The 22,514-nt window shown below is 33.8% G+C and overlaps 4 protein-coding genes and 2 long non-coding RNA genes across 12 annotated transcripts in view; 5 read left to right on the forward strand and 1 right to left on the reverse strand.

The window, feature by feature from the left end:
• The window catches only part of LOC135138396 (ly6/PLAUR domain-containing protein 6B-like), a 432,620-nt gene that overhangs the window by 265,714 nt on the left and 144,392 nt on the right, over window positions 1-22,514 (reverse strand). The gene's annotated exons all lie outside the window — the stretch shown is intronic.
• LOC135138055 (uncharacterized) lies at window positions 578-6,894 on the forward strand. Of its 3 annotated transcripts, none has more exons than XM_064067897.1 (4): window positions 578-685; window positions 898-1,012; window positions 1,149-3,298; window positions 6,723-6,894. In XM_064067897.1, exons 2-4 carry the CDS (start codon window positions 938-940, stop codon window positions 6,754-6,756), a joined length of 2,259 nt encoding a protein of 752 aa, XP_063923967.1. In that variant the 5' UTR covers window positions 578-685; window positions 898-937; the 3' UTR covers window positions 6,757-6,894. The 3 variants fall into 3 exon arrangements, with proteins under 3 accessions (XP_063923967.1, XP_063923966.1, XP_063923965.1); XM_064067896.1 differs by lacking the exon at window positions 6,723-6,894 and adding an exon at window positions 5,919-6,009 and having other exon boundaries at window positions 1,149-5,887; XM_064067895.1 differs by lacking the exon at window positions 6,723-6,894 and having other exon boundaries at window positions 1,149-6,525.
• LOC135138188 (uncharacterized) lies at window positions 7,484-9,963 on the forward strand. Its single transcript, XR_010282002.1, has 2 exons — window positions 7,484-9,031; window positions 9,090-9,963. It is a non-coding gene; the product is annotated as an uncharacterized LOC135138188 (long non-coding RNA).
• Window positions 11,081-12,936, forward strand: LOC135138344 (uncharacterized). Its single transcript, XR_010282029.1, has 2 exons — window positions 11,081-12,132; window positions 12,480-12,936. It is a non-coding gene; the product is annotated as an uncharacterized LOC135138344 (long non-coding RNA).
• Window positions 13,125-18,758, forward strand: LOC135138239 (uncharacterized). Of its 2 annotated transcripts, XM_064068164.1 has the most exons (3): window positions 13,125-13,210; window positions 13,315-13,427; window positions 13,481-18,758. In XM_064068164.1, exons 2-3 carry the CDS (start codon window positions 13,353-13,355, stop codon window positions 18,593-18,595), a joined length of 5,190 nt encoding a protein of 1,729 aa, XP_063924234.1. In that variant the 5' UTR covers window positions 13,125-13,210; window positions 13,315-13,352; the 3' UTR covers window positions 18,596-18,758. The 2 variants fall into 2 exon arrangements, with proteins under 2 accessions (XP_063924234.1, XP_063924235.1); XM_064068165.1 differs by lacking the exon at window positions 13,315-13,427 and having other exon boundaries at window positions 13,167-13,210.
• On the forward strand, window positions 19,464-22,195 carry LOC135138051 (uncharacterized). Of its 3 annotated transcripts, none has more exons than XM_064067889.1 (3): window positions 19,464-19,563; window positions 19,772-19,878; window positions 20,366-22,195. In XM_064067889.1, the coding sequence occupies exons 2-3, from the start codon at window positions 19,819-19,821 to the stop codon at window positions 22,193-22,195; spliced, it is 1,890 nt and encodes a 629-aa protein (XP_063923959.1). In that variant the 5' UTR covers window positions 19,464-19,563; window positions 19,772-19,818. The 3 variants fall into 3 exon arrangements, with proteins under 3 accessions (XP_063923959.1, XP_063923958.1, XP_063923961.1); XM_064067888.1 differs by having other exon boundaries at window positions 19,772-19,874; window positions 20,363-22,195; XM_064067891.1 differs by lacking the exon at window positions 19,772-19,878 and having other exon boundaries at window positions 20,363-22,195.

Here is a 22,514-nt window from a genome sequence, read left to right on the forward strand (position 1 = left end):
CCTAAAATCGTAAAATTGAGAAAGTGAAACATTTTAAAATTCATAATTATTATTTAAAATGAAAACTAGAAGAATTCCAAATCAAAAAATGAAAAAATTCAAATTTAAAAACCCAAAAATATGTTATGGAAACATTGAAAAATTGAATGGAAAAAAATAAAGAAAATGAAATCGACAGTCGAGAAACTGAAAACTTGAGAAACTGAAATCGAAAAACTGAAGAAACAAAAAAAAGGTTGTGTTATTTATGTCACTGGTTTTTAATATTTTGAGGTCACCAAATTGCCATACAAGTTAACTACCGGGTGACTATTAATGACTGAAGCAAATTTTGGGGCTTACAATTATTTGAACTATTGGCAGAAATGTTAGCACGTCAGTTCACAATTGTCAATTTGTTTGCCGAGTTTCTTGAAACTTGGTATGTTTTTCAGGTTTTCGCATTAATCTTGTCAAAACTCATGACCGATTATTAAAAAATACTGATAAAATGTCGAAACTTGTTGATCATTGGAATTAAGTAGTCAGTACTGATAAGTGATAAGATAAAATTATTTGTCAACAGCGGAAAATTTATTTTCTTGTGAGTCTCGAAACACGAATGCTCAAATTATTGTTTAGTTAAATATCTTAGTTGTTCTCAAGTTTGGACACAATGTTATTAAATGGGGTTTACTAGAAAACGGTAAGTAAAAATTACCAACTATAATTTAGCATATATTGTATTATCGTAATGGAAACGTGTTATTAATTCTGGTAAAATATTTTCCTTATCTATGACTCAAAAAATGCAAAGATAACATAATTTAAGCACATATGTAAATGCACTTCTAACTTATATTGGTAAAATAATCTTTCTTTTTTACAATATTTCTGATATTTATATTTGTTAATTAGGAGACTACATTAGTTGGTACAAATCTATTCTCTCCAAAAAATGAGTGACTTAAGAGATGATCTGGATTCAGAAAATCAAGAAGGATCTAGCGCATCAAATCCAGGCAGAGAAAAAGTAAGTACATTTACAAGTTACAAGTAAGATTCACATTAACTACTTGCGCTCTATATTCGCATGTTCCTGAAGTTTAAAGAAAAATCGGCAAAACAAATTTTCACTTTGAAGAAAATTTATCAAATTTATTTTTCAGAAATTTAAGAAGAGAAGCGGTACCACGGAGAAAGGAAAAGATTACGAGGATCTGTATATGGCACATCTAATTTTAAAACTGACGCTTGATGATGATGTCGAAAACTTTTATTTGTCTTCAAATGACGGAGACTTTGGTGATTTCGACGACGTCGTTGTTGAAATAGTTTTTAAAAATCGTACAGAAACATATGCCATACAGTTAAAACACGTCGACAAGAAAACTCCTTTAGGAAGAGCTCAATTGACCGCCAAAACAGGGAAGAGAAATTTTAGCATCGAGAAATATTATGACACTTTCAGTAAACATTCAAAACTGCAACAAAATGTTAAGATGATTTTATTTACCAACACCTCGTTAAATATCAGTGAGGCCAAACTGTTAGATTTCCGTCAACTCGTGATAGATTTTGTACCAAGCGAAGAAAATAAATTACTCAATTCTTCATCGAGAAAACCTTGTTGTCACAAAATTAACAAAAATCAAGAAGAGTCAAGTGATTATGATGAGTTTTTCGAAAAGTTTTACCTCTACACTGGTCAAGCCGATGTTACGCAACTTGCCATTGATGTACGTGAAATGTTGAAGAAAAATTTTATGTGTGACGAATCCATCGTCAGCCAGTACTTACAGTTTATAACCCAGTGGAATATGAAAGAGGGTAACAAACTAAAGCTGGACAAAAGCTGGATGACGCGTTTTATTACATTATGCGTTTTGTCACCCCATGTCAGACCATTGTCATTTGATGCCACGAGATCTGTTAACGAAAAAGAAACGATCTTTAGAGAGGTGGTTTCAAAATTCGACTTCAGCATTATCGACGAAAGAAATTATGAGAAAATTAGTCACCTTTGGTCGGACACCATTAACGAGTTACAAGATTTAACAGAAGTGGGGAAAATTAATGGTAAATATTTACTTTTCTTGACGACGTTCCAATTCAAAGAAGATCTGCTCAGGGACGATCCGTTAAAGGTGAATAAGTTGATGTGGTTGCTTGGAAAATGTCCTTTGGTTGTACAAGAATGTCCACAAGTTTACGGAACATTTAAAATTGGCTGCAAAAATGTCATCGTGTTGAAAGCTGCGACAAAATCAGTCGATGAGAACAATAAAACTACACTTGGTCAGAATGTGTTTCAAAAATTGTCCGATCTGAAAGAACAAGTGGAATTATACGAAAAAATTCTGACCACTTTCACGTTTTCTATAGAAGGACAAAAGGAGGCTTGTTTGAGACATTTACTAGAAGCATGTGAAAAAATCGATTCTTTGATCACTTCAGATGAAGTGGTAGAAATGCTGGAAGGTCCTTTGCCAATAGGTAACCAAAAAGAAGTTTTACCACCTAGTCACATTGAAAGAAGTCTAACGAAGATTTTAATAGACATCGAATTTTTGAAACGTAAATCTGGAAAGAGGGTGGTTTTTGTTAGCGGCGTCGCAGATTGTCAACAATTTAAAAATCTGTTGCCTGGGGCAGAAATAAAAGAAATATCTGAGATAAACGAACGAGAAATGGTCTGTCAACAGATTTATATATGCGAAAAACACATTTCACTAAAAGAATTTAAGCTTGTAATCACGAAGAATCCACAAGCAGAAGTTTTTTTTTTTCGTTTCTTTGACAACCAATATTTCGAGTGGATAAGAAGTGAAAATTCACAAGGGCAACGCTTCAACGAACTCAAAACATTTCGTTTGAACGATGAATTCAACGTTTATACGTTGCACCAGTCTGAACTTTTTAACAGTGGAGAACAAGATGTCAACATTGTCTGCGCTGAACCGGGTATGGGGAAGAGCACGTTGATGAAGAGCTTAAAAACTAACACTTCCTCTGCAACATGGACGATCGTGATCTATGCCAGAAATCACTTTACTCACTTTAGAGAAAATGGGGCCGACGTTGAAAAATTCAAGGAATATATCTTTACCAACGTTAGAAAAAAGTGCTCCAACATCGACCAACAAGTATTCAAAGCAATGCTGGAGCGAAATAACATACAAGTAATTTGGGATGGTCTGGACGAAGTTACAGATGCCACTCTAGAAGCGATTTTAACTTTAGTACAGACTTTAGCACAAAGCGGGGTACAACAATGGTTAACATCACGGAACAACTTGAAAACTAAACTGGAAAACAGGTTAGGTAGTTTTTCGCGAAATATCAAACAATTCGACGACGAAGAACAACGAAAATATCTGAAAGAGCGTTTGGAAATTCCGGCGGACGATTTAACCGCGACGTTTATTAAAATTAAGAAAAATATTATGTCTTTTCCAAATTACGAAATATTGGGCATTCCTCTGCAGATTTATATGCTGACTGAATTATTTTTAAAAGACAAGGAAAAATATTTGAATTTATTAGATAGCGTTTTCACCGTGCTCGATTTATATCGACATTTCGTAGACGAAAAATTTAAAGTTTTTTATCAAGACAAAAGTAAACTTGATTTATCTGTGGAGCATATATTTCAACAATTTGAAGACGAAAAGGAAACTAAACTCAAGTGCTACAAAAGTGTAGCTGCTCGTTGTTACTTAGACAATCTCTCTGTGACAAAAATCGATGCAAATTACGAACATCAATTAAAAATTTTTTTGGAAACAATAGAAAATAAGGGAGATGCTGTAGGGTTTATATGTGGAGTTGCAAATAATGGAAGTGTTGAATTTAATCACAACTCGTATGGCGAATATTTTGCCGCTCTGTATCTTTTTGAAATTGATCCACCAATAGTACGCGATAAAAAATTCATCTCTGACGGTCACTTCGATAATATCCGATTTTTTTTAGATTTAATGCTATGCAAAAATTCTAAAGGTTTTATCGCTGTAGTGTACAAAAACCCTATACTTTTGGATGAATGTACTGATCTAGATTTGAACGAAAAAGATTTCATCGGTCGCGATCTATTAGAAGTAGCATGTGCTCGTACTAAAAATTATAATTGTTCCGAGGATAAAGGACGTATAACTAAGGGTAAGAAATTCCACAGAGATTGGGTAATTAATAATGGACATATAGGTGACTTAGACTATATGCATATATCAGATATTTTTCGCAAGATGAACATATCAATCGACACTCGTACAAAAAAGTTGCTACTTTTCTTCCCTTTTTTAATTCCAGATTACGAAAAAAAAAGTTGCTCTAATCAAAATTTTCTAAAAGTGATTCTATATTATGCGATTCGATTTGATTTTGTCGTAATTTTTGAGTATATTAAATGTTCTCCCAAACTGAAGAAAGCGTTTGATAGCATCAATTTCGCCAGTATTTTAACTCTGGCAATGTACTACAGGTCACAACGTATCCTAGAACAACTTTTCTTAAATCACCAATCTTACGGAGTTATTTTTTCTGTAAGCTCTCTAGGTCTTCGTCCTCTTGAGATAGATGAAATATTTGCTTATATTTTGTTAAATGTAGAAATCAGATTAGATATTCCAAATTCCAAAGGTCAATTTCTAACGCACTATGCTACCAAATACCACTTACACAAGATGCTCACTATTTTAAATGCAAAAAATGCTAAATGGGATGCTTTTGATACAAATGGTCGATTTGCAATTCACAATGTATGTATCGAAGGAAGTGTGGTTACATTAAAATTACTAATCAGTTTTGGTTGTGATATAAATGTTCCGGACGCAAATGGTTGCTGCCCTATCCACTATGCCTGTAAACATCAGAAAATAAACTTAGCAAAAGTTTTGATACAGAATGGTGCAAAAATAGATGTTCCTGATGCAAAAGGGCAACTTCCAGTACATTATATTTGCGAAACACGCAATTTAGCAATGCTGAAGCTAATGTTAAATAACGGGGCGAAAATAGATGTTCCCGATAGAAATGGTAGATTTCCGATACATTATATGTGTAAAATGGGCTATATAGCTGGGGTAAGCTTTTTGGTCATGAATGGTGCGAAGTTTGATGTCGTGGATGCAGGTGGTCTTCAACCTTTACATTACGCCTGCGAAATAAGATGTCTTGGTTTAATCGAAATTCTACTAGGGCACGGCGCTGATGTAGATATCTTAAATAAATATGTTCAGTCATTGATACATCCCACGTGTAAACAAGGAAATATAAACTTCCTAAATTTGCTTATATCAAAAGACGTGGATTTAAATGTTCCAGATGCAGACGGTTGGTTACCACTACATTGTGCGATCGATTCTGGAAACGTAGATCTCGTAAATCTTTTGGTAGCGAAAGGTGCGAAGCTCGATTTTCCTGATGAAAAAGCTCAGTTGCTGTTAAACGATGCGTGTCTAAAACACCATTTACATGTAATAACCTTTTTGTTGGAAAATGGTGCGAAAGTAAATATTCCTTACAAAAACGGTCAATTGCCCATTCACCTCGTATGTCGAAAAGGATATTCCGATATAGCAAAAGTACTGATAGCATATGGCACGAAAATAGATGCTCTAGATGCATTGGGCGTACTGCCGCTGCATCATGCTTGTTGCAATGGTGACCTAGAGATAGTAAATCTACTTCTGGCTAAAGGTGCAGAAGTAAATGTCCCGGATTTAAATGGTAATCTCCCGATGCATTTTGCGTGTTTCAATCATGATTTTGGTCTTCCAATTATGTCACTTCTACTAGAAAAACGAGCAGACATCAATGTTCCTAACACGAAAGGGGATCTACCGATACATTTTGCGTGTGAACTGAACCACAGAATACCTTCACGTTGGACTAACGCCAATCCAACGTTTAAATTTTGGCCAAAAGCAAATAAAAATGTATTGAAATTTTTGGTAGAACATGATGCACGCTTAGATATTCCAGACACAAATGGTCTGTTGCCTATTCATTTTTTGTGCAAACGTGGTGAAATAGATTTGGTAAGATTTCTGGTAAGAAATGGTGCCGAAATAAATGCTTGTGATACGCATGGACAGCTACCAATTCATTACGCGTGTAAGACTTGTAATCACGAGATATTAGAGTTTTTAATCGAAGAAGGTGCGAGTGTAAATGTTGCAGATGTAAACGGAATGTTACCAATTCATTATGTTTGTGAAAGAGGTAATCTAAATACACTAAAGTTGCTAATAGCCCATGGAGCAGACATAAATGTTCCAGATAAGGATGGCCGGCTGAGCCACCATTATGCACGTAATAATCGACTCTATCGTCTTAAGATGCTAGAGTTCTTAGAGAACTGCGTCAAAAATTCTCCAGGAAAATGATGTCACTTACTTACTGAAGCAGCAGATATTTGTACTGCAGCAGAATGCCCATGCTTTTATTTTTTTATATTTTTTTAAATGTAGCTGTACTAATAACACTGAATATTGTAAAAATGTGAAATAATGTAAATAAATACATAATATCAAAATGACTAAATGGCTTAAAAATTATTAGTAATTTGTATTTTAACCCCACCGCGTTCATCGATTTTATGTAAGAAAGGTAAATTATTTATGAAGCAAAACACTAGAGGCACCAAAACAACTTTTATTCAAGATAAAATTCCAAAAGACTTTAGAGTTTTCGACTGTAAAAAGATGAGCGACAAGAGTGTTGAACGGTTTTCGTTTCAGTCTCCCCAGGATCCGAAGCAGCTCCAACCAGTGAGGAGTAGCCGCCAGGTAGGCCGTAGGACGACCATGACCGGATTGTATTCCTGTTGTTTCTTTTAGCTGTTTTATCTTAGCGATTTCTTCCAAATTTAAAGAAAAGAAAACCACCAGTGACCCTTAAGAATTCATATCGAAAGTTGCTGATTATTGGAATAAACCAACAGCGTGATAATGATAAGATAAAGTTATTTGTTAATATTTACAAATTTATTTTTATACGTGTCTCGTAACACGAATAGCTGGTTTTATTTCTTTTCAAGTTTACTAATTTGAAGACATTTTTCGTGGTAGCAAAATGCTCTAGTGCTAGCTTGGCAGAAAGCCGGCGAATTGCCCATTCCATTTCTCTAAAATTGAAAAAAACAATGAACAAGAGGAAACTGGAAGAATAGCCAACAGTAAATGATTGATTTTTTTCATGGTATCTATTTTTCAGATTGTTCAAGAAGCTTTTGTTAAAAGCAGAAAAAATTGTTTTAGCCAAGATAACCAACCACAAGAACCATTAAATTATAAAAATTACAGGTCATGCTACTACAAGTCCACGGGCACCCTATTTCGAAACTGGCACATAACACCACGCGAATATCCAGTATACTAGGTGTTCATTTTATCTGTTCACGCCTGAATATTTCGTTTACGTTTCATAAACAGCTTTGATCAATTTTTATTTTTAAATAATAATGAACGCATAGAAGCAATGATCAGAATCAAAATTATGACAAATTATTTCTGTCAGCCAAATATTTTCAATTGTCGTTTGCTTTAAAATGTTTTCGAATTCTGAAAAAACAGACATGCTCTTTATATTATTATTATTATTGATTAGTTGATCAACAGGCGTTTAGCCCATTTATAGATCAACAAACAGATGGAAAAATACATGAAAAAGTACCTACAATTTGAACAGTTGTCCGACTAATCAACAGCTATAATTACTGCTACCCCCTAAAGATGTTGAAAGCTAGCGGAAGGTCTACCAAAGCAAAGTTGACCCAGAATCGATGGACAGTCAAATGATTTTCTCAAAAAAGAAAAGTGAGGCTTTATCACGTCTCGCTTTCAAGTCAACGGAATTAAATTTTTGTAAAAGATCCGAATAAGGTGTCCCTCTCACAGGATACTTACCATCAACCTTGAACGCCAAAAATTTTAGAAAACGCCTCTGGATTTTTTAGAGAGCTAAAGTGTGGCTTTGAGCAGAAGGGACCCACACGATGCTTGCATATTCCAACTTCGACCTCACGAAAGCAAAGTATAAGGCTTTGAGAGTGTCTATGTTCTTGAAACAACCACTCGATCGAATAATAAAACCAAGACACTTATAAGCTTCCGAGCTAGGTTGCCAATATGATCAGCGATTACGAAAACATTTCAGCAACCCAAGTATTGAAACTCTTATCAATGGCGAAATTATATGAAATAATAACCTATTTTATACCATTTTGCAACACTTGTCTAACTAAACGCAACGATTCCAGATTCGAACATTTCCATGTTTAGTTATGACTCATGACAATTCCAAATCGTACGAAGATCATTTCCTGGGTGAAATGTAGATTCTGGAAGAACGAAACAAAAGAAGTACCTGCTCTGATTAACAGTTTTTGAATTTTGACAATTTTTGATTCGTTAAAATGTAAATTTTGTGAAAGTATTGTCGTTGCTATTTCTGTTGAAACACCACTTGTTGATTTTGCTTAAAATTTAGCAATTGGTAACAGCTTTCGGTTGATTGAAAACGGCTTTTAGTTAGAAAATTGTCTGAATATGAACGTTGTCAAAATCGATTAACAAGTGGTGTTTCAATAGAAATGGCAAAGACTATAATTGTCTGTGTGTTTTCTGTCAGAGAAAAGGGGGATCACTGACAATCGATTAATCTCTTATCCTATTCATATTTTTAATCAAGAATAGAAGGATACTCCTACTAAGGTGGTCGAAAGTTGAAACCAGTGTACATTGTTAATAATAACTAGCCCAACAGAATATTTGCATCTATTTGCTTCCTTTTGTGTTAAATGATCACGTAAATGTTGATTTGACTCACTCGTGCCACAATAATCCCCTTATGAAATACCTGTAATAAAATACTATTTCTATAGCTGTGTAATACCTGCAGCAAATAAAGGTCTGTTTATTTAGTATTATTTATTAATGTCACAATTATTATTATAAGAAATTGCCACATATTTAAATACTATATATAACCACGCAGCGATATGCCAGTTCAGAAGGTATCTCAAAAGTGCTAGTGCTCCACACAAAACGTAAGTTCAAACGACGATTATTTTTTCCTATTATGTTTATGATTTTTTTCTTTTTTAGTCAAAATGCAACCGATATTTTTTTGCCTTTTCTTCGGTCTGTTTTTCGCCTCGGTCTCTGCTCGGAGCCAAGAAACTCATCTGATGATTCAAAATTTGTCAAAACAAGACATCATAACAACCGTTGTGACTGGCGTAGACAGTTTCGATTTTGAGAAAGGGAATGGTCCAATACAGAGGTTCCAGAATCAGGCAATTTCTGCAGGAAAATTTGTTGAAAAGAGAATTGAAGTGAACTATTACGCATCGAACTCTCCTTTCACTATGACTTTTTGGTTTGGCGACAAGTCAAGCACCTGGTTTAGAATTAACCAGAAGTTTGCCATCAGCGCCGCAGCGGGTTTTTCAACTGGTGGGAGCCACACGATTTCATACTATAAAACTGGAAATACTATTATTATAACCGTAACAGATAAGTAGATTATAGTATATTACATACCGAGGCGAAAATATTCCATTCCTGTAGACAGGAATAGTACTTTTTCGATGTTTGTAACATTATAACAATCATAAACAAAATCCACCTCCGTAATATTATGGTTATGGTTTATTTCGGTAAAATATTAATACTTCTTAGGCGCTGCAGACTTGACATTTTATTAAATTAACAGTGACACCCCACAGGTCGGAAATGGTTTCGTTTCGTCGAAAAATGTATCCGCGGAATTGCTCATTTTCCAACCTTTAGGGGGTTAGAAACACTATAATTACTAACTGATTGTGAATATACACAGTATTTTGTAGTAGACTAGTATTGCAATTATATCATTATTATTCATTATAAATCTCAAATTGTGCTATACTGCTGTCCCATAAAGTTGTCATTACAACAAAAAAAATTTTTTAAAGATAAATAAAACCCTGTTTATTCAACATTTATTCTTTATTATTTATGGGTTTCAATATCACCAATGCACGAACTACAAAATTAAACGTCGTGTGGTAGGTATTATTCATCATTCATTTTTTTGGCTAGTCATCTCCACCAAAAATAGGATCACGTCATCTCTAAAATTTACATTAATAAACATTCTCTAAGTTGTATAAAATAAGAAAGTCCTGCACATATGGTTTATGAATCTGTGTTGAGTTTTTACCCTAGACCTGTAAATTTTTGAAAGAAAAAAAATCAAAATTTTATAACAACATTTTGCAATTTAGCTTTGAAACTATAAATAATCTAAAATCCTTTAAATGATTTTTTAATTTATCATAAGCATGATAAATCGTTCATAAAAATTTATCCGTTCATGCCTTCAAAAATTTGATCGAATAAATGTTATTTAAATGTTAAAAATAAATATGGTCGTGTTATGATTTATCAATCCGTTATGAATTTTTATCCCATATTTCAAGATTTTTGAAAAAAATGTCTGCAATTACAAAGTTACAATTTTTCGATTTTTCAATTTTCCAAATTTTTGATTACTCAATTTTTCAATGTCTCGATTTTTCAAATTTTCTTATCTTCAATTTTTCGATTTTTCAATTTTTCAATTTTCCAATTTTTCAATTTTTCAATTTTTCAATTTTCCAATTCTTCAATTTTTGAATTTTTTAATTTTCCTACTTTCCAATTTTCTATTGTACAATTTTTCAACTTTTCCCATTTCTAAATTTTCAATCTTTCGATTTCTGAATTTCTCAATTAACGAATTTTTTTATTTTCCCATTTCTCGATTTGTCACTATTTCGATTTTTCAGTTTCAGAATTTAAAATTTTTCGATTTTTCAATTTTTGTTCTACATATTTTTCGATTTTTCGATTTTTCAGTTTTCAGTTTTCGAATTATTTTTTTATTTATTTTAGTTAACGATATTTTCGTAATTTTAAATTTTTTATTTTTCCAATTTTGAACTACATTTTCGATTTCGGCCTATTTCGATTTTTCAATTTTTCTATTTTTTGACTTCTCGACTTTTTTATTTCTCGATCTCTTAACGTTTCGAACTTCCAATGTTTCATTTTTTATATCTTGATGTTTCGATTTTTCGACTTTTCGGCTTTTCAATTTCTCTTTTTTTTCCGTGCTACAAGTTTCCAATTCTTTGATTTCGCAATTTTTCGTCATTCCAATTTGTGTCGATAAATACCAAGACAGAAAAGGCAAAACCTTCTTTTAAAACTTTCCTAATATTTATCTCTCTTAATTAGGAATTTACATTAGTTCGCAAAAATCTGTTCTCTCTGAAAATGAGTACCTTAAAGCACCATGTGGGTTCAGAAGGGCTGGAGAAAAATGCAGTTACAATTATCGTTCACATTAATTATTTTTTCAATATTTCTACGTCTTCAATAAATAGCTCTTTAAATTAGATTAGATTAGAATTTAAAAACAGTGTATTATTATATTAGTTTATAATGCAAGGTATTACGGCAAGAATTAGCACATAAGCGCAGGGAATGCGATAATTAATGCCATATAATACACTATTTTCTGTCTACTTTGCATTTTAGATAAATTTTAAAAATATATTCTAAAAAAATTATTTTCGTTTAGGGATTTTCGACAGTCGCTTGGTGACAAAATCAACATTTTCGGGATTATTTAATACAAAAGGGAGCAAATATGTACATCGAAATATTCAGTTTGTTATTTAGTTGCCATCATCATTTTGGAAAAATACAGATTTTGAATTAACAAATTCTTAAAAATGAGGAAAACGAAATATTAAAAACAAACGATTTTCTGGATAACAAGATTTTCGTTGGGGATCGTGTTATATCTTATCTGAAAAATGGAATTATAAATACAAAAAATTCAAACAAAAGCGACAATTAATTTATCACGGGAAATGTTTCTAATTTAACTTAATTCCCAATAACCCTTTAGATTAGATTAAGCCCTTAAGGTGCATGTTTTAACCAATCACTGGCACATATTCCACATTTTAATCATGTATTAAATTAATCGAGGATTAAAGATATTTTTTTATTGCTACCTTATTTTGCTTATTTAAAGTACGCCTCAGCGTGTTTAAATCCAACTTACAATCAAGCCGTGTTTTAAAGTTACTCTAACAACATGAGCAACCCGAGAAAGGTAAGCAAGCACAACTCGTTCATATGTGTGTTACCTTCTTTTTTTAAACATTCGAAATTTGGTCAAAACCGAAGAAAATTGAAAAAAGGTCTAAATCAAAACGATTTAAAAATATTCCTTTTACCAAATAAAAGTTTAAAATGTAGAGTAAAACTAAATGTTTTTCAAGCACAATTTTATTCATTGAATTTAATTCGGTTTTCCGAACATCTATGTAATGGGACAAATATACAGCATGGTGAATTATAGTCGGTGCTTTTCTGTGATCCCGAAATCTAACGATAAAAAGGGCTACTATTTAATATTGTATCAATCTGAATAGTGTTGAGTTAAATTCATTTTTTCAGGCAATTTAATTTTAAAAGTGACACTTGATGATGTCAGAATCTACTTGAGTAATACAGAGGGTGGGAAATTCCTGATTTTTGCCATACTAAGCTAGATGTCCCCTGGAATGAATTTCCTGTAAGAAGCTAGCTCTGGACACTGTTACTACTCCTATCTAGATGTAGAAGTTCGCCACGACTGTCTTCACATTGTGGGGAATCCATTCCACAAAGCTGCTGTTCTTGTTCTGGATGTTGAGCTTTTCTTCTTCTTCTAGAAGAACAGATGCTCAACATGCAGAACAACAACAGCAGCTACTTCCTGGAATGGATTCCCAACAACGGGAAGACTGCCGTATGCGACGTTTCTCCTAGTCATCTTCATCGATAATTCCACTGCCATCTGTTACTGTTGTAAACACCACTGCATTGTTGTTAAAGTGCCACTAAAATATTTTAAATAAATAAATGAAGATTTTGTTCGTGTGTATTAATCGTTGATTGATAAATCATGAAATTAGTGTGCCTTGTGAAGTCTTTACCTGACTTGTCCGGGAAATCCAGTGTGCGTATCGAAAGTTGCTGATTATTGGAATTAAACCAACAGCTCGATAAGTGATAATGATAAGATAAACTTATTTGTTAATATATAAAAGTTTATATGCATACGTGTCTCGTTCAGTAAAATATTTAGTCTCTTATTTCTTTTCAAGTTTAGATACAATGCTTCTAAGTCGGGTTTACCGGTAATGGTAAGTTAATTATTATAATTGTGAAGTTGTAAATAAAGTCAGAGTTATCATTATCAACACTATTAAAATACTTCCCTTTTCTGATATTTATCTTTGTTCATTAGTCTACATCGGTTGACACGAATCTGTTCTGAGTCAAAAAATGAGTGCCTTAAAAAATCATGTGGATTCCGAAAAGCCGGGAGAATCTACTGTGTCAACTCGAAGTGAAGAAAAAGTAAAATTCAAATTATTTTATAAATTGTAAGTTTAGTTAAATTCATTTTTCAGAAGTTTAAGAAACGAGGCGGCACAACAGATAAGGGCAGGGATTACGAGCATCTGTATCTGGCACATTTAATCTTAAAACTGACCCTTGATGATGATGTCGAAAATTTTTATTTATCGTCGAATGACGAAGAATTTGGGGATTTCGACGACGTTGTGGTTGAAATTGTATTGAAAAATCGTACGGAAACATATGCAATACAGTTGAAACACATCGAGAGGAAAACTACTTTAGGAAGAGCTCAGCTGACCGCCAAGACAGGGAAGAGAAATTTTAGCATCGAGAAATATTATGACACTTTCAGTAAACATTTAAAACTGCAACAAAATGTTAAGATGATTTTATTCACCAATACTTCGTTAAATAGTAGTGATGTAAAACAGTTAGATTTCCATCAACTGACTGTAGACTTTATTCCAAGCGAAGTAAGTAAATTGTTGACTTCGTCGTCAAGAAAACTTTGCTGTCACACAATCAACAAAACTCAAACAAACTCAAGTGAATATGATCAGTTTTTCGAAAATTTTTATGTCTATACGGATCAAGCAGATGTTAGGCAGCTTGTCAAGGATGTACGTGAAATCTTCAAGAAAAATTTTATGTGTGATGAATTCGTCTGCAATCAGTACGTACACTTTATAACCCAGTGGAGTATGACAAATGGAAGAAAACTGAAACTATATAAAACATGGATGAAGCGTTTAATTGCTTTGTGTGTTTTATCACCCCATATCAGACCATTGTCATTTGACTCCACGAAATCTGTCAACAAAAAAGAGTCGATCCTTAGAGACGTAATTTCAAAATTCGACATCACCAGTATTGATGACAGAAATTACGAGAGGATTAGTCACCTATGGTCAAACACCATTAATGAATTACAAGATTTAACAGAAGTGACGAAAATTAATGGTAAATATTTCCTTTGCCTAGAGAAGCTCGAAGTCAAAGATCTGTTCAACGCAGATCCGTCAAAGGTGAATAAGTTGATGTGGCTGCTGGACAAGTGTCCTCTGGTTGTTCAAGAATGTCCACAAGTTTACCGAACATTTAAATTTTGCTGCGAAAATCTAATCCTACTGAAAGCAACAAAACCAGTTGACGAGAAGTGTAAAACTAGAAGTAGTCAAAAAGTGTTTGAAAGACTGTCCGATTTGAAAAAAGAAGTGATGCTGTACCAAAAACTTCGGAGGACTTTCACCTATTCTATTGAGGGACAAAAGGAGACTGCTTTGACGTATCTATTGCAAGCCTGCGACGAAATCGAATCTGTTATCACTTTAGATAAACTGGTGGAAATGCTAGAAGGTCCGTTGGCGATAGGTGACCAGAAAGAAGTTCTACCACCTAGTCATATCGAAAGAAATCTGACAAAGATTTTAATAAACTTGGAATTTTTGAAACGTAATTTAAAAAAAAAGGTTATTTTTGTTAGTGGTGTTGTGGATTTTAAAAGTTTCAAGAAACTGCTACCCGATATAGAAATAAAAGAAATATCAAATATAGAAAGAGAAAGGATGAAGCGCTTCTACCGTGGAGATATTTATATAAGCAAGAACCACTTTTCACTAAAACAATTCAATACTGTTTTCAACAAGAATCCAGAAGTTGAAGTTCACCACTGCCGCTATTTTAACAATCAGTATTTGGAGTGGATAAGAAGTGAACATTCACAAGGACAACGCTTTAACGAACTCAAAAAATTTCGTTTGAACGATGAATTCAACGTGTATACGTTGCACCAGTCTCAACTTTTTAACAGTGGAGAGCAAGATATCAACATTATCTGTGCTGAACCAGGTATGGGGAAAAGCACGTTGATGAAGAGCTTAAAAACTAACACTTCTTCTGCAACATGGACGATCGTAATCTATGCCAGAAATCACTTTACTCACTTTAGAGAAAATGGGGCCGACGTTGAAAAGTTCAAGGAATATATTTTTACCAACGTTAGAAAAAAGTGCTCCAACATCGACCAACAAGTATTCAAAGCAATGCTGGAGCGAAATAACATACAAGTAATTTGGGATGGTCTGGACGAAGTTACAGATGCCACTCTAGAAGCGATTTTAACTTTAGTACAGACTTTAGCACAAAGCGGGGTACAACAATGGTTAACATCACGGAACAACTTGAAAACTAAACTGGAAAACAGGTTAGGTAGTTTTTCGCGAAATATAAAACAATTCGACGACGAAGAACAACGAAAATATCTGAAAGAACGTTTGGAAATTCCGGCGGACGATTTAACCGCGACGTTTATTAAAATTAAGAAAAATCTTATGTCTTTTCCAAATTACGAAATATTGGGCATTCCTCTGCAGATTTATATGCTGACTGAATTGTTTTTAAAAGACAAGGAAAAATATTTGAATTTATTAGATAGCGTTTTTACCGTGCTCGATTTATATCGACATTTCGTAGACGAAAAATTTAAAGTTTTTTATCAAGAAAAGAGTAAACTTGATTTATCTGTGGAGCATATATTTCAACAATTTGAAGACGAAAAGGAAACTAAACTCAAGTGTTACAAAACTGTAGCTGCTCGTTGTTACTTAGACAATCTCTCTGTGACAATAATCGATGCAAACTACAAACATCAATTACAAAGTTTTTTGGAAACGATAGAAAATAAGGGAGATGCTGTAGGGTTTATATGTAGAGTTGCAAGTAATGGAGGTGTTGAATTTAGTCACAACTCGTATGGCGAATATTTCGCAGCTATGTATCTTTTTGACATTGACCCATCGGTAGTACGCGATAACAAATTCATCTCTGACGGTCACTTCGATAATATCCGATTTTTTTTAGATTTAATGCTATGCAAAAATTCTAAAGGTTTTATCGCTGTAGTATACAAGAACCCTATACTTTTAGATGAATGCACTGATCTAGATTTGGACCAAAAAGATTTGATCGGTCGCGATATATTAGAAGTGGCATGTGCTCGTATCAAAAATTATACTTGTGCAACACGTATAATTAAAGATGGCAATTTCGACAGAGACTGGGTAATTTATAATGGAGACATAGGTGTATTACACTATATGCAAATATCAGATCCTTTTGATGAAATTAATACGTCAATCGACATTCGTACCAAAAAATTACTGCTATTCTTTCCTTTTTTAATTCCAGATTACGAAAAGTATTCCCTCGATAAAAATTATCTAACACTGATTGTCTATTATGCCATCAGATTTGATTTTGTGGTGATTTTTGACTACGTTAACCATTCTCCTAAATTGAAGGAAGCATTTGATAGCATCAATTTCGCCAGCATTTTAAGCCTGGCAATGTATTACAGATCCCAACGTATCCTAGAACAACTTTTCTTAAATGACCGATCTTATCGCGAAATTCCTTCCATAAACTCTCTAGGTCCTGATTCTCTTGTGATAGACGAAATATTCGTTTATATTTTGTTAAATGTAGAAATCAGATTAGATATTCCAAATTCCAAAGGTCAGTTTCTAACACACTATGCTACCACGCACAACTTGCACAAGACGCTCACATTGTTAAATGCAAAAAATGCTAAATGGGATGTTTTTGATTCAAATGGTCGGTTTGCAATCCACAATGCTTGTTTCGAAGGAAATGTGGTCACACTAAAATTACTAATCAGTTTTGGTTGCGATATAAATATTCCGGACGCAAATGGTTGCTGCCCTATCCACTATGCCTGTAAACATCACAAAACACAGTTAGTACAAGTTTTGATAGATAATGGTGCAAAGATAAATGTCCCTGATTCCAATGGGCAGCTTCCAGTACATCATATTTGCAAAAGGGGCAATAAAAAGATGTTGAAGCTCGTAGTAAAAAATGGGGCGAAAACAGATGTTGTGGATGCAAATGGTATTTTACCCTTACATTACGCTTGTGAAAATATACATATCGGTATAATCGAATTTCTAGTTATTAGTGGTGCTGATATAGATGCTTTAGACAAGTACGTTCAGTTATTAATATATCCCGTGTGTAAACAAGGAAACATAAACCTCCTGAAGTTATTAATAGCAAAAGGTGCAGATTTAAATGTTCTTGATTCAAATGGTTGGTTGCCACTAGATTATGCGATTGCTACTGGAAAATTAGATCTCGTAAATCTTTTGGTGACGAATGGTGCGAAGGTCAATTTTCCTAATGACAAAACTCCATTGCTGTTACAGAATGCTTGTAAAAAGAAACATTTAGATGCAATTAGCTTTTTGTTGGAGAATGGTGCTAAAATGGATGTTCCTTACAAAGATAGTCAGTTGCCGATGCATTACGCTTGCCAAAAAGGGTATGTCGAAGTATTAAAAATACTGATAGCATATAGTGAGAAAAAAAATACTCCAGATGCATCTGGTGTACTGCCTTTGCATCGTGCTTGTTTCACTGGTGACGTGGAAATACTAAATCTCCTTCTAGATGAAGATGCAAAAGTAAATATGCCGGATTCACATGGTAATCTACCGATGCATTATGCGTGTCTCAATCGCGATTTTGGTCTTCAAATAATGTCACTTCTACTAGAGAAACATGCTGATGTCAATGTTCCTAACGCAAAAGGCCATCTACCGATACACTTTGCGTGCGAACCAAATGACAGGATACTTTCAGATTTGAAAAATGACAAACTATTGCTTTGGTTTATGCGAAATTGGTCGCAAGTGTGTAACAAGGCAGTGAAATTTTTGCTGGAGCATGATGCCCATTTAGACATTCCAGACACAAATGGTCTGCTGCCGATTCATTCCGTGTGCAAATGTGATGAAATGGATTTGGTAGAATTACTAGTAAAGAATGGCGTGAGTGTAAATGCTTCTGATGCACATGGACGGTTACCGATTCATTACGCTTGTAGCAACTCTTCTTATAATGATGATGTTGTATCGTTTTTAATTAAAAACGGTGCGTGTGTGAATGTGGGCGACATAGATGGAGTGTTGCCTATACATCTAGCTTGTGAGCAAGGTACTTTAAATAAAGTAAAATTACTAGTAGCACATGGTGCAGATACAAATATTCCAGATAAGAACGGGTGGTTGGCGCGCGAATATGCACTTAAGTATTGCAATCCTCGTAAAATAGTTGATTTTTTGGAAACTTGTAGCAAGGATCAATAATTCCCTACATTATGCAATCCTAAATTTATCATTAAGGTCTTTTAATCTACAGTTCAAGTGTTCGTTGAAGAACTGCAGCAGAATGCCCAAGCTTTTGATTTTTTTGTAGCTTTTAATGCACCATGATGTTTCAATAAAATCACTAAATGTGTTTAAAATTAAATTTTATTATTTTTCCTTCCGTCCATCAACTTGAAGAAGAGAAACCCGAGAGGATTCGTGACTACCTACATCAGCTTCCAAACCCGTCCCCACCAATCACAACAAAGCACATTGGCGCCAAATTCAAACTAACGCAAATTGAGATTTCCCAGTTTTTCGATTTTTCGCTTGTTCCATTTTTTGGAATTTTTGGATAATATTAGTTGCATTGTAATAATAATAATGATTTATTCTACCAACAAACATATTGTCGACAGTGGCACATTATGCTTGACAAAACTCAAAAAGGAAAAAGCACATGAATTGATACGCTACACACACTAGAAATTAAAATTAAAATATACACAATAATTCTCACTTGTTGTAGTGAACGACTAATTCTTCTCTAGTTTTTGCTTACAAAAATTATTATGAAAGATACATATCATATTTTCTGCTATTTTTTATGTTGTTTCTATCCCCTGATTTGAAAACAGGACAAATTTCTTATTTTTTCCAATACTAAGATATTGAAGTTTTCTTACAATTAAACTAAAAATATAAGACATTGGTACCAAAAAACAACTAACAGAATCAACACTTATATACGCAGGAACACCATCAGGACCAAATCGACAGTTGCTGACTATTGGAATTAAACCGACAGTGATAACTGATAACTGATAAGATAAAGTTATTTTTTTAATTCTAAAAATGAACTTTTATACGTGTCTCGTAACACGAATAGTTCGATTGTTCAATTAAGTTTATTTCTTCTCAAGTTTAGATACAATGTTCGTAAGTCGTTTCGTGGGTAGTACTTAACGGTAAGTTAATAATTAAAATTTAGGACTATAACATTTATGCCACTAAGTGGCTATCTAAAGATTTCTTAATTTTGTAACAAAGTTAATTAAAAATTATTATCTTTGTGGTATAAAGATTAAAGGAAAGGTCGTAGGTATATTAAATCAGCCTTACTAACACCACCTGTTAATATATTTCCCTGTTCTGATATTTATCATTGTTTATCAGTTGACGCAAATCTGTTCTTTCCCACAAAATGAGTGCCTTAAGAAATCATGTGGATTCCGAAAACCAGGGAAAATCGACCACATCAACGCGAAGTGGAGAAAAAGTTAGTGAAATTAATTATTTTTTACTTTTAGTCTATAATATTTCAATTCTACGTCTTAAAAAGTAGTATCATAAGATTAGATTAGAATCCAAAAATATAACGTTATCTATGCGATCCAGTTTTCTTATGAAAAATAAAATAGACTGATATTTGCTAAATAATTGATAAGTTCCGTGACCAGCTGCACGTAAATTTATCAACTTTTTTAGAAAGAAAAAACGTTTCTGTTTTAACATGCTGAAACACGAATTTGAATATGCACAGTACAAAGTAAACTATTATAAGTACCTATAACGTATTTCTGAAGTTTGGAACAAAATATTTCAAAAAAACTTGGTAAAAGAGGTAGATTTTGAATTTTTTTTAAAAGTGCCCAAAGGGATTTAGTCATTAAATTAATAAATAATAAAAAATCATTTTATTACATTTTGACTAATAGACAATCGGTCCTGAATAAAATTGCAATTTCAATTAAATTCATTTTTCAGAAGTTTAAGAAACGAGGCGGCACAACGGATAAGGGCAAGGATTACGAGCATCTGTATATGGCACATTTAATCTTAAGACTGACGCTTGATGACGACGTCGAAAACTTTTACTTATCTTCAAATGACGAAGACTTTGGGGATTTCGATGACGTTGTGGTTGACATTGTATTTAAAGATCGTACGGAAACATACGCAATACAGTTGAAACACGTCGACAAAAAAACTCCTTTAGGAAGAGCTCAGCTGACTGCAAAGACGGGAAAGAAAAATTTTGGCATCCAGAAATATTACGACACTTTTAATAATTGTTCAAGGCTGAAACAAGATGTCAAGGTGATTTTGTTTACCAACACTTCGTTGAATATGGACGAGGCAAAAGAGTTCGATTTCGGTCAACTTTCAGTAAAATTTGTACCGAGCGAAGAAAATAAAATACTGAATACTTCAGGAAAAATTTCTTGCTGTCACACACTTAAAAATAATCAAGACGGTTCAAGTAAATATGATGCGTTTTTCGAAAAGTTCTACCTCTACACGGATCAAGCCGATGTTACGCAACTTGCCAATGATCTACGTGAAATGTTGAAGAAAAATTTTATGTGTGACGAATCCATCGTCAACCAGTATTTACAGTTTATAACCCAGTGGAGTATGAAAGCGGGTAACAAACTGAAGCTGGACAAAAGCTGGATGACGCGTTTTATTACATTGTGCGTTTTGTCACCCCATGTCAGACCACTATCATTTGATGCCACGAGATCTGTTAACGAAAAAGAAACGATCTTTAGAGAGGTGGTTTCAAAATTCGACTTCAGCATTATCGACGAAAGAAATTATGAAAAAATTAGTCACCTTTGGTCGGACACCATCAACGAGTTACAAGATTTAACAGAAGCGGGGAAAATTAATGGCAAATATTTACTTTTTCTGAAGACGCTCCGAGTCAAAGAAGATCTGTACAGGGACGATCCGTTAAAGGTGAATAAGTTGATGTGGTTGCTTGGAAAATGTCCTTTGGTTGTACAAGAATGTCCACAAGTTTACGGAACATTTAAAATTGGCTGCAAAAATGTCATCATGTTGAAAGCTGCGACAAAATCAGTCGATGAGAACAATAAAACTACACTTGGTCAGAATGTGTTCCAAAAATTGTCCGATCTGAAAGAACAAGTGGAGTTATACGAAAAAATTCTGACCACTTTCACGTATTCTATAGAAGGACAAAAGGAGACTGCTTTGAGACATTTACTAGAAGAATGCGAAAAAATCGATTCTTTGATCACTTCAGATAAAGTGGTCGAGATGTTGGAAGGTCAGCTGCCAATAGGTAACCAAAAAGAAGTTTTACCACCTAGCCATGTTGAAAGAAGTCTGTCGAAGATTTTAATAGACTTCGAATTTTTAAAATGTAATAGTGAGAAAAGAGTTGTTCTTGTCAGCAGTGCGCCGGACTTGCAACATTTTGAAAATCTGTTGCCGGACACAGAATTGAAAGAAATATCAAATATAGGTGAAATAGAAGCGGTGGAGTCCTCTGATTCCCAACAGATTTATAAATGCAAGAAACACATTTCGCTAAAACAGTTTAGTGATGCATTAATGAAGACTCCTAGAATGGAAGTTCACCATTTTCGTTACTTTAACAAGCAATATTTGGAGTGGATACGAAGCGAAAATTATGATTCGCAAAGTCAACATTTCAAGGAACTTGCAGGATTTCGTTTGAACGATGAATTTAACATATATTCGTTGCACCAGTCCCAACTTTTTAATAGTGGAGAGCAAGATGTCAACATTGTCTGTGCTGAACCAGGTATGGGGAAGAGCACGTAGATGAAGAGTCTGAAAAGCAACGCCTCCTCTGCAAAATGGACGATCCTAATCTATGCCAGAAATCACTTTAAGCATTTTAGAGAAAATGGAGCCGACGCTGAAAAGTTCAAGGAATATATTTTTACCAACATAAGAAAAAAGTGTTCCGACATCGACCAACAAGTACTCAAAGCAATGCTGGAGCGAAATAAGATACAAGTAATTTGGGATGATCTGGATGAAGTTTTAGATGACACTCTAGAAGTGATTTTATCCTTGGTGCAAACTTTAGTAAAAAGCGGCGTACGGCAGTGGTTAACCTCCCGGAACAATTTGAAAA

Source organism: Zophobas morio, unplaced genomic scaffold, assembly GCF_036711695.1.
Source record: "Zophobas morio isolate AGI-343-1 ecotype UQ-CSIRO unplaced genomic scaffold, CSIRO_AGI_Zmor_V1 ptg000030l, whole genome shotgun sequence".
NCBI lineage: Eukaryota > Metazoa > Arthropoda > Insecta > Coleoptera > Tenebrionidae > Zophobas > Zophobas morio.

Coding starts and splice junctions, on each gene's coding strand:
- LOC135138239 (XM_064068164.1), top strand. CDS start 13,353: ATGAGTGCCTTAAAAAATCATGTGGATTCCGAAAAGCCGGGAGAATCT. Junction 13,428..13,480: donor CAACTCGAAGTGAAGAAAAA/GTAAAATTCAAA, acceptor TTCATTTTTCAG/AAGTTTAAGAAACGAGGCGG.
- LOC135138055 (XM_064067895.1), top strand. CDS start 938: ATGAGTGACTTAAGAGATGATCTGGATTCAGAAAATCAAGAAGGATCT. Junction 1,013..1,148: donor CAAATCCAGGCAGAGAAAAA/GTAAGTACATTT, acceptor TTTATTTTTCAG/AAATTTAAGAAGAGAAGCGG.
- LOC135138051 (XM_064067888.1), top strand. CDS start 19,800: ATGAGTGCCTTAAGAAATCATGTGGATTCCGAAAACCAGGGAAAATCG. Junction 19,875..20,362: donor CAACGCGAAGTGGAGAAAAA/GTTAGTGAAATT, acceptor TTCATTTTTCAG/AAGTTTAAGAAACGAGGCGG.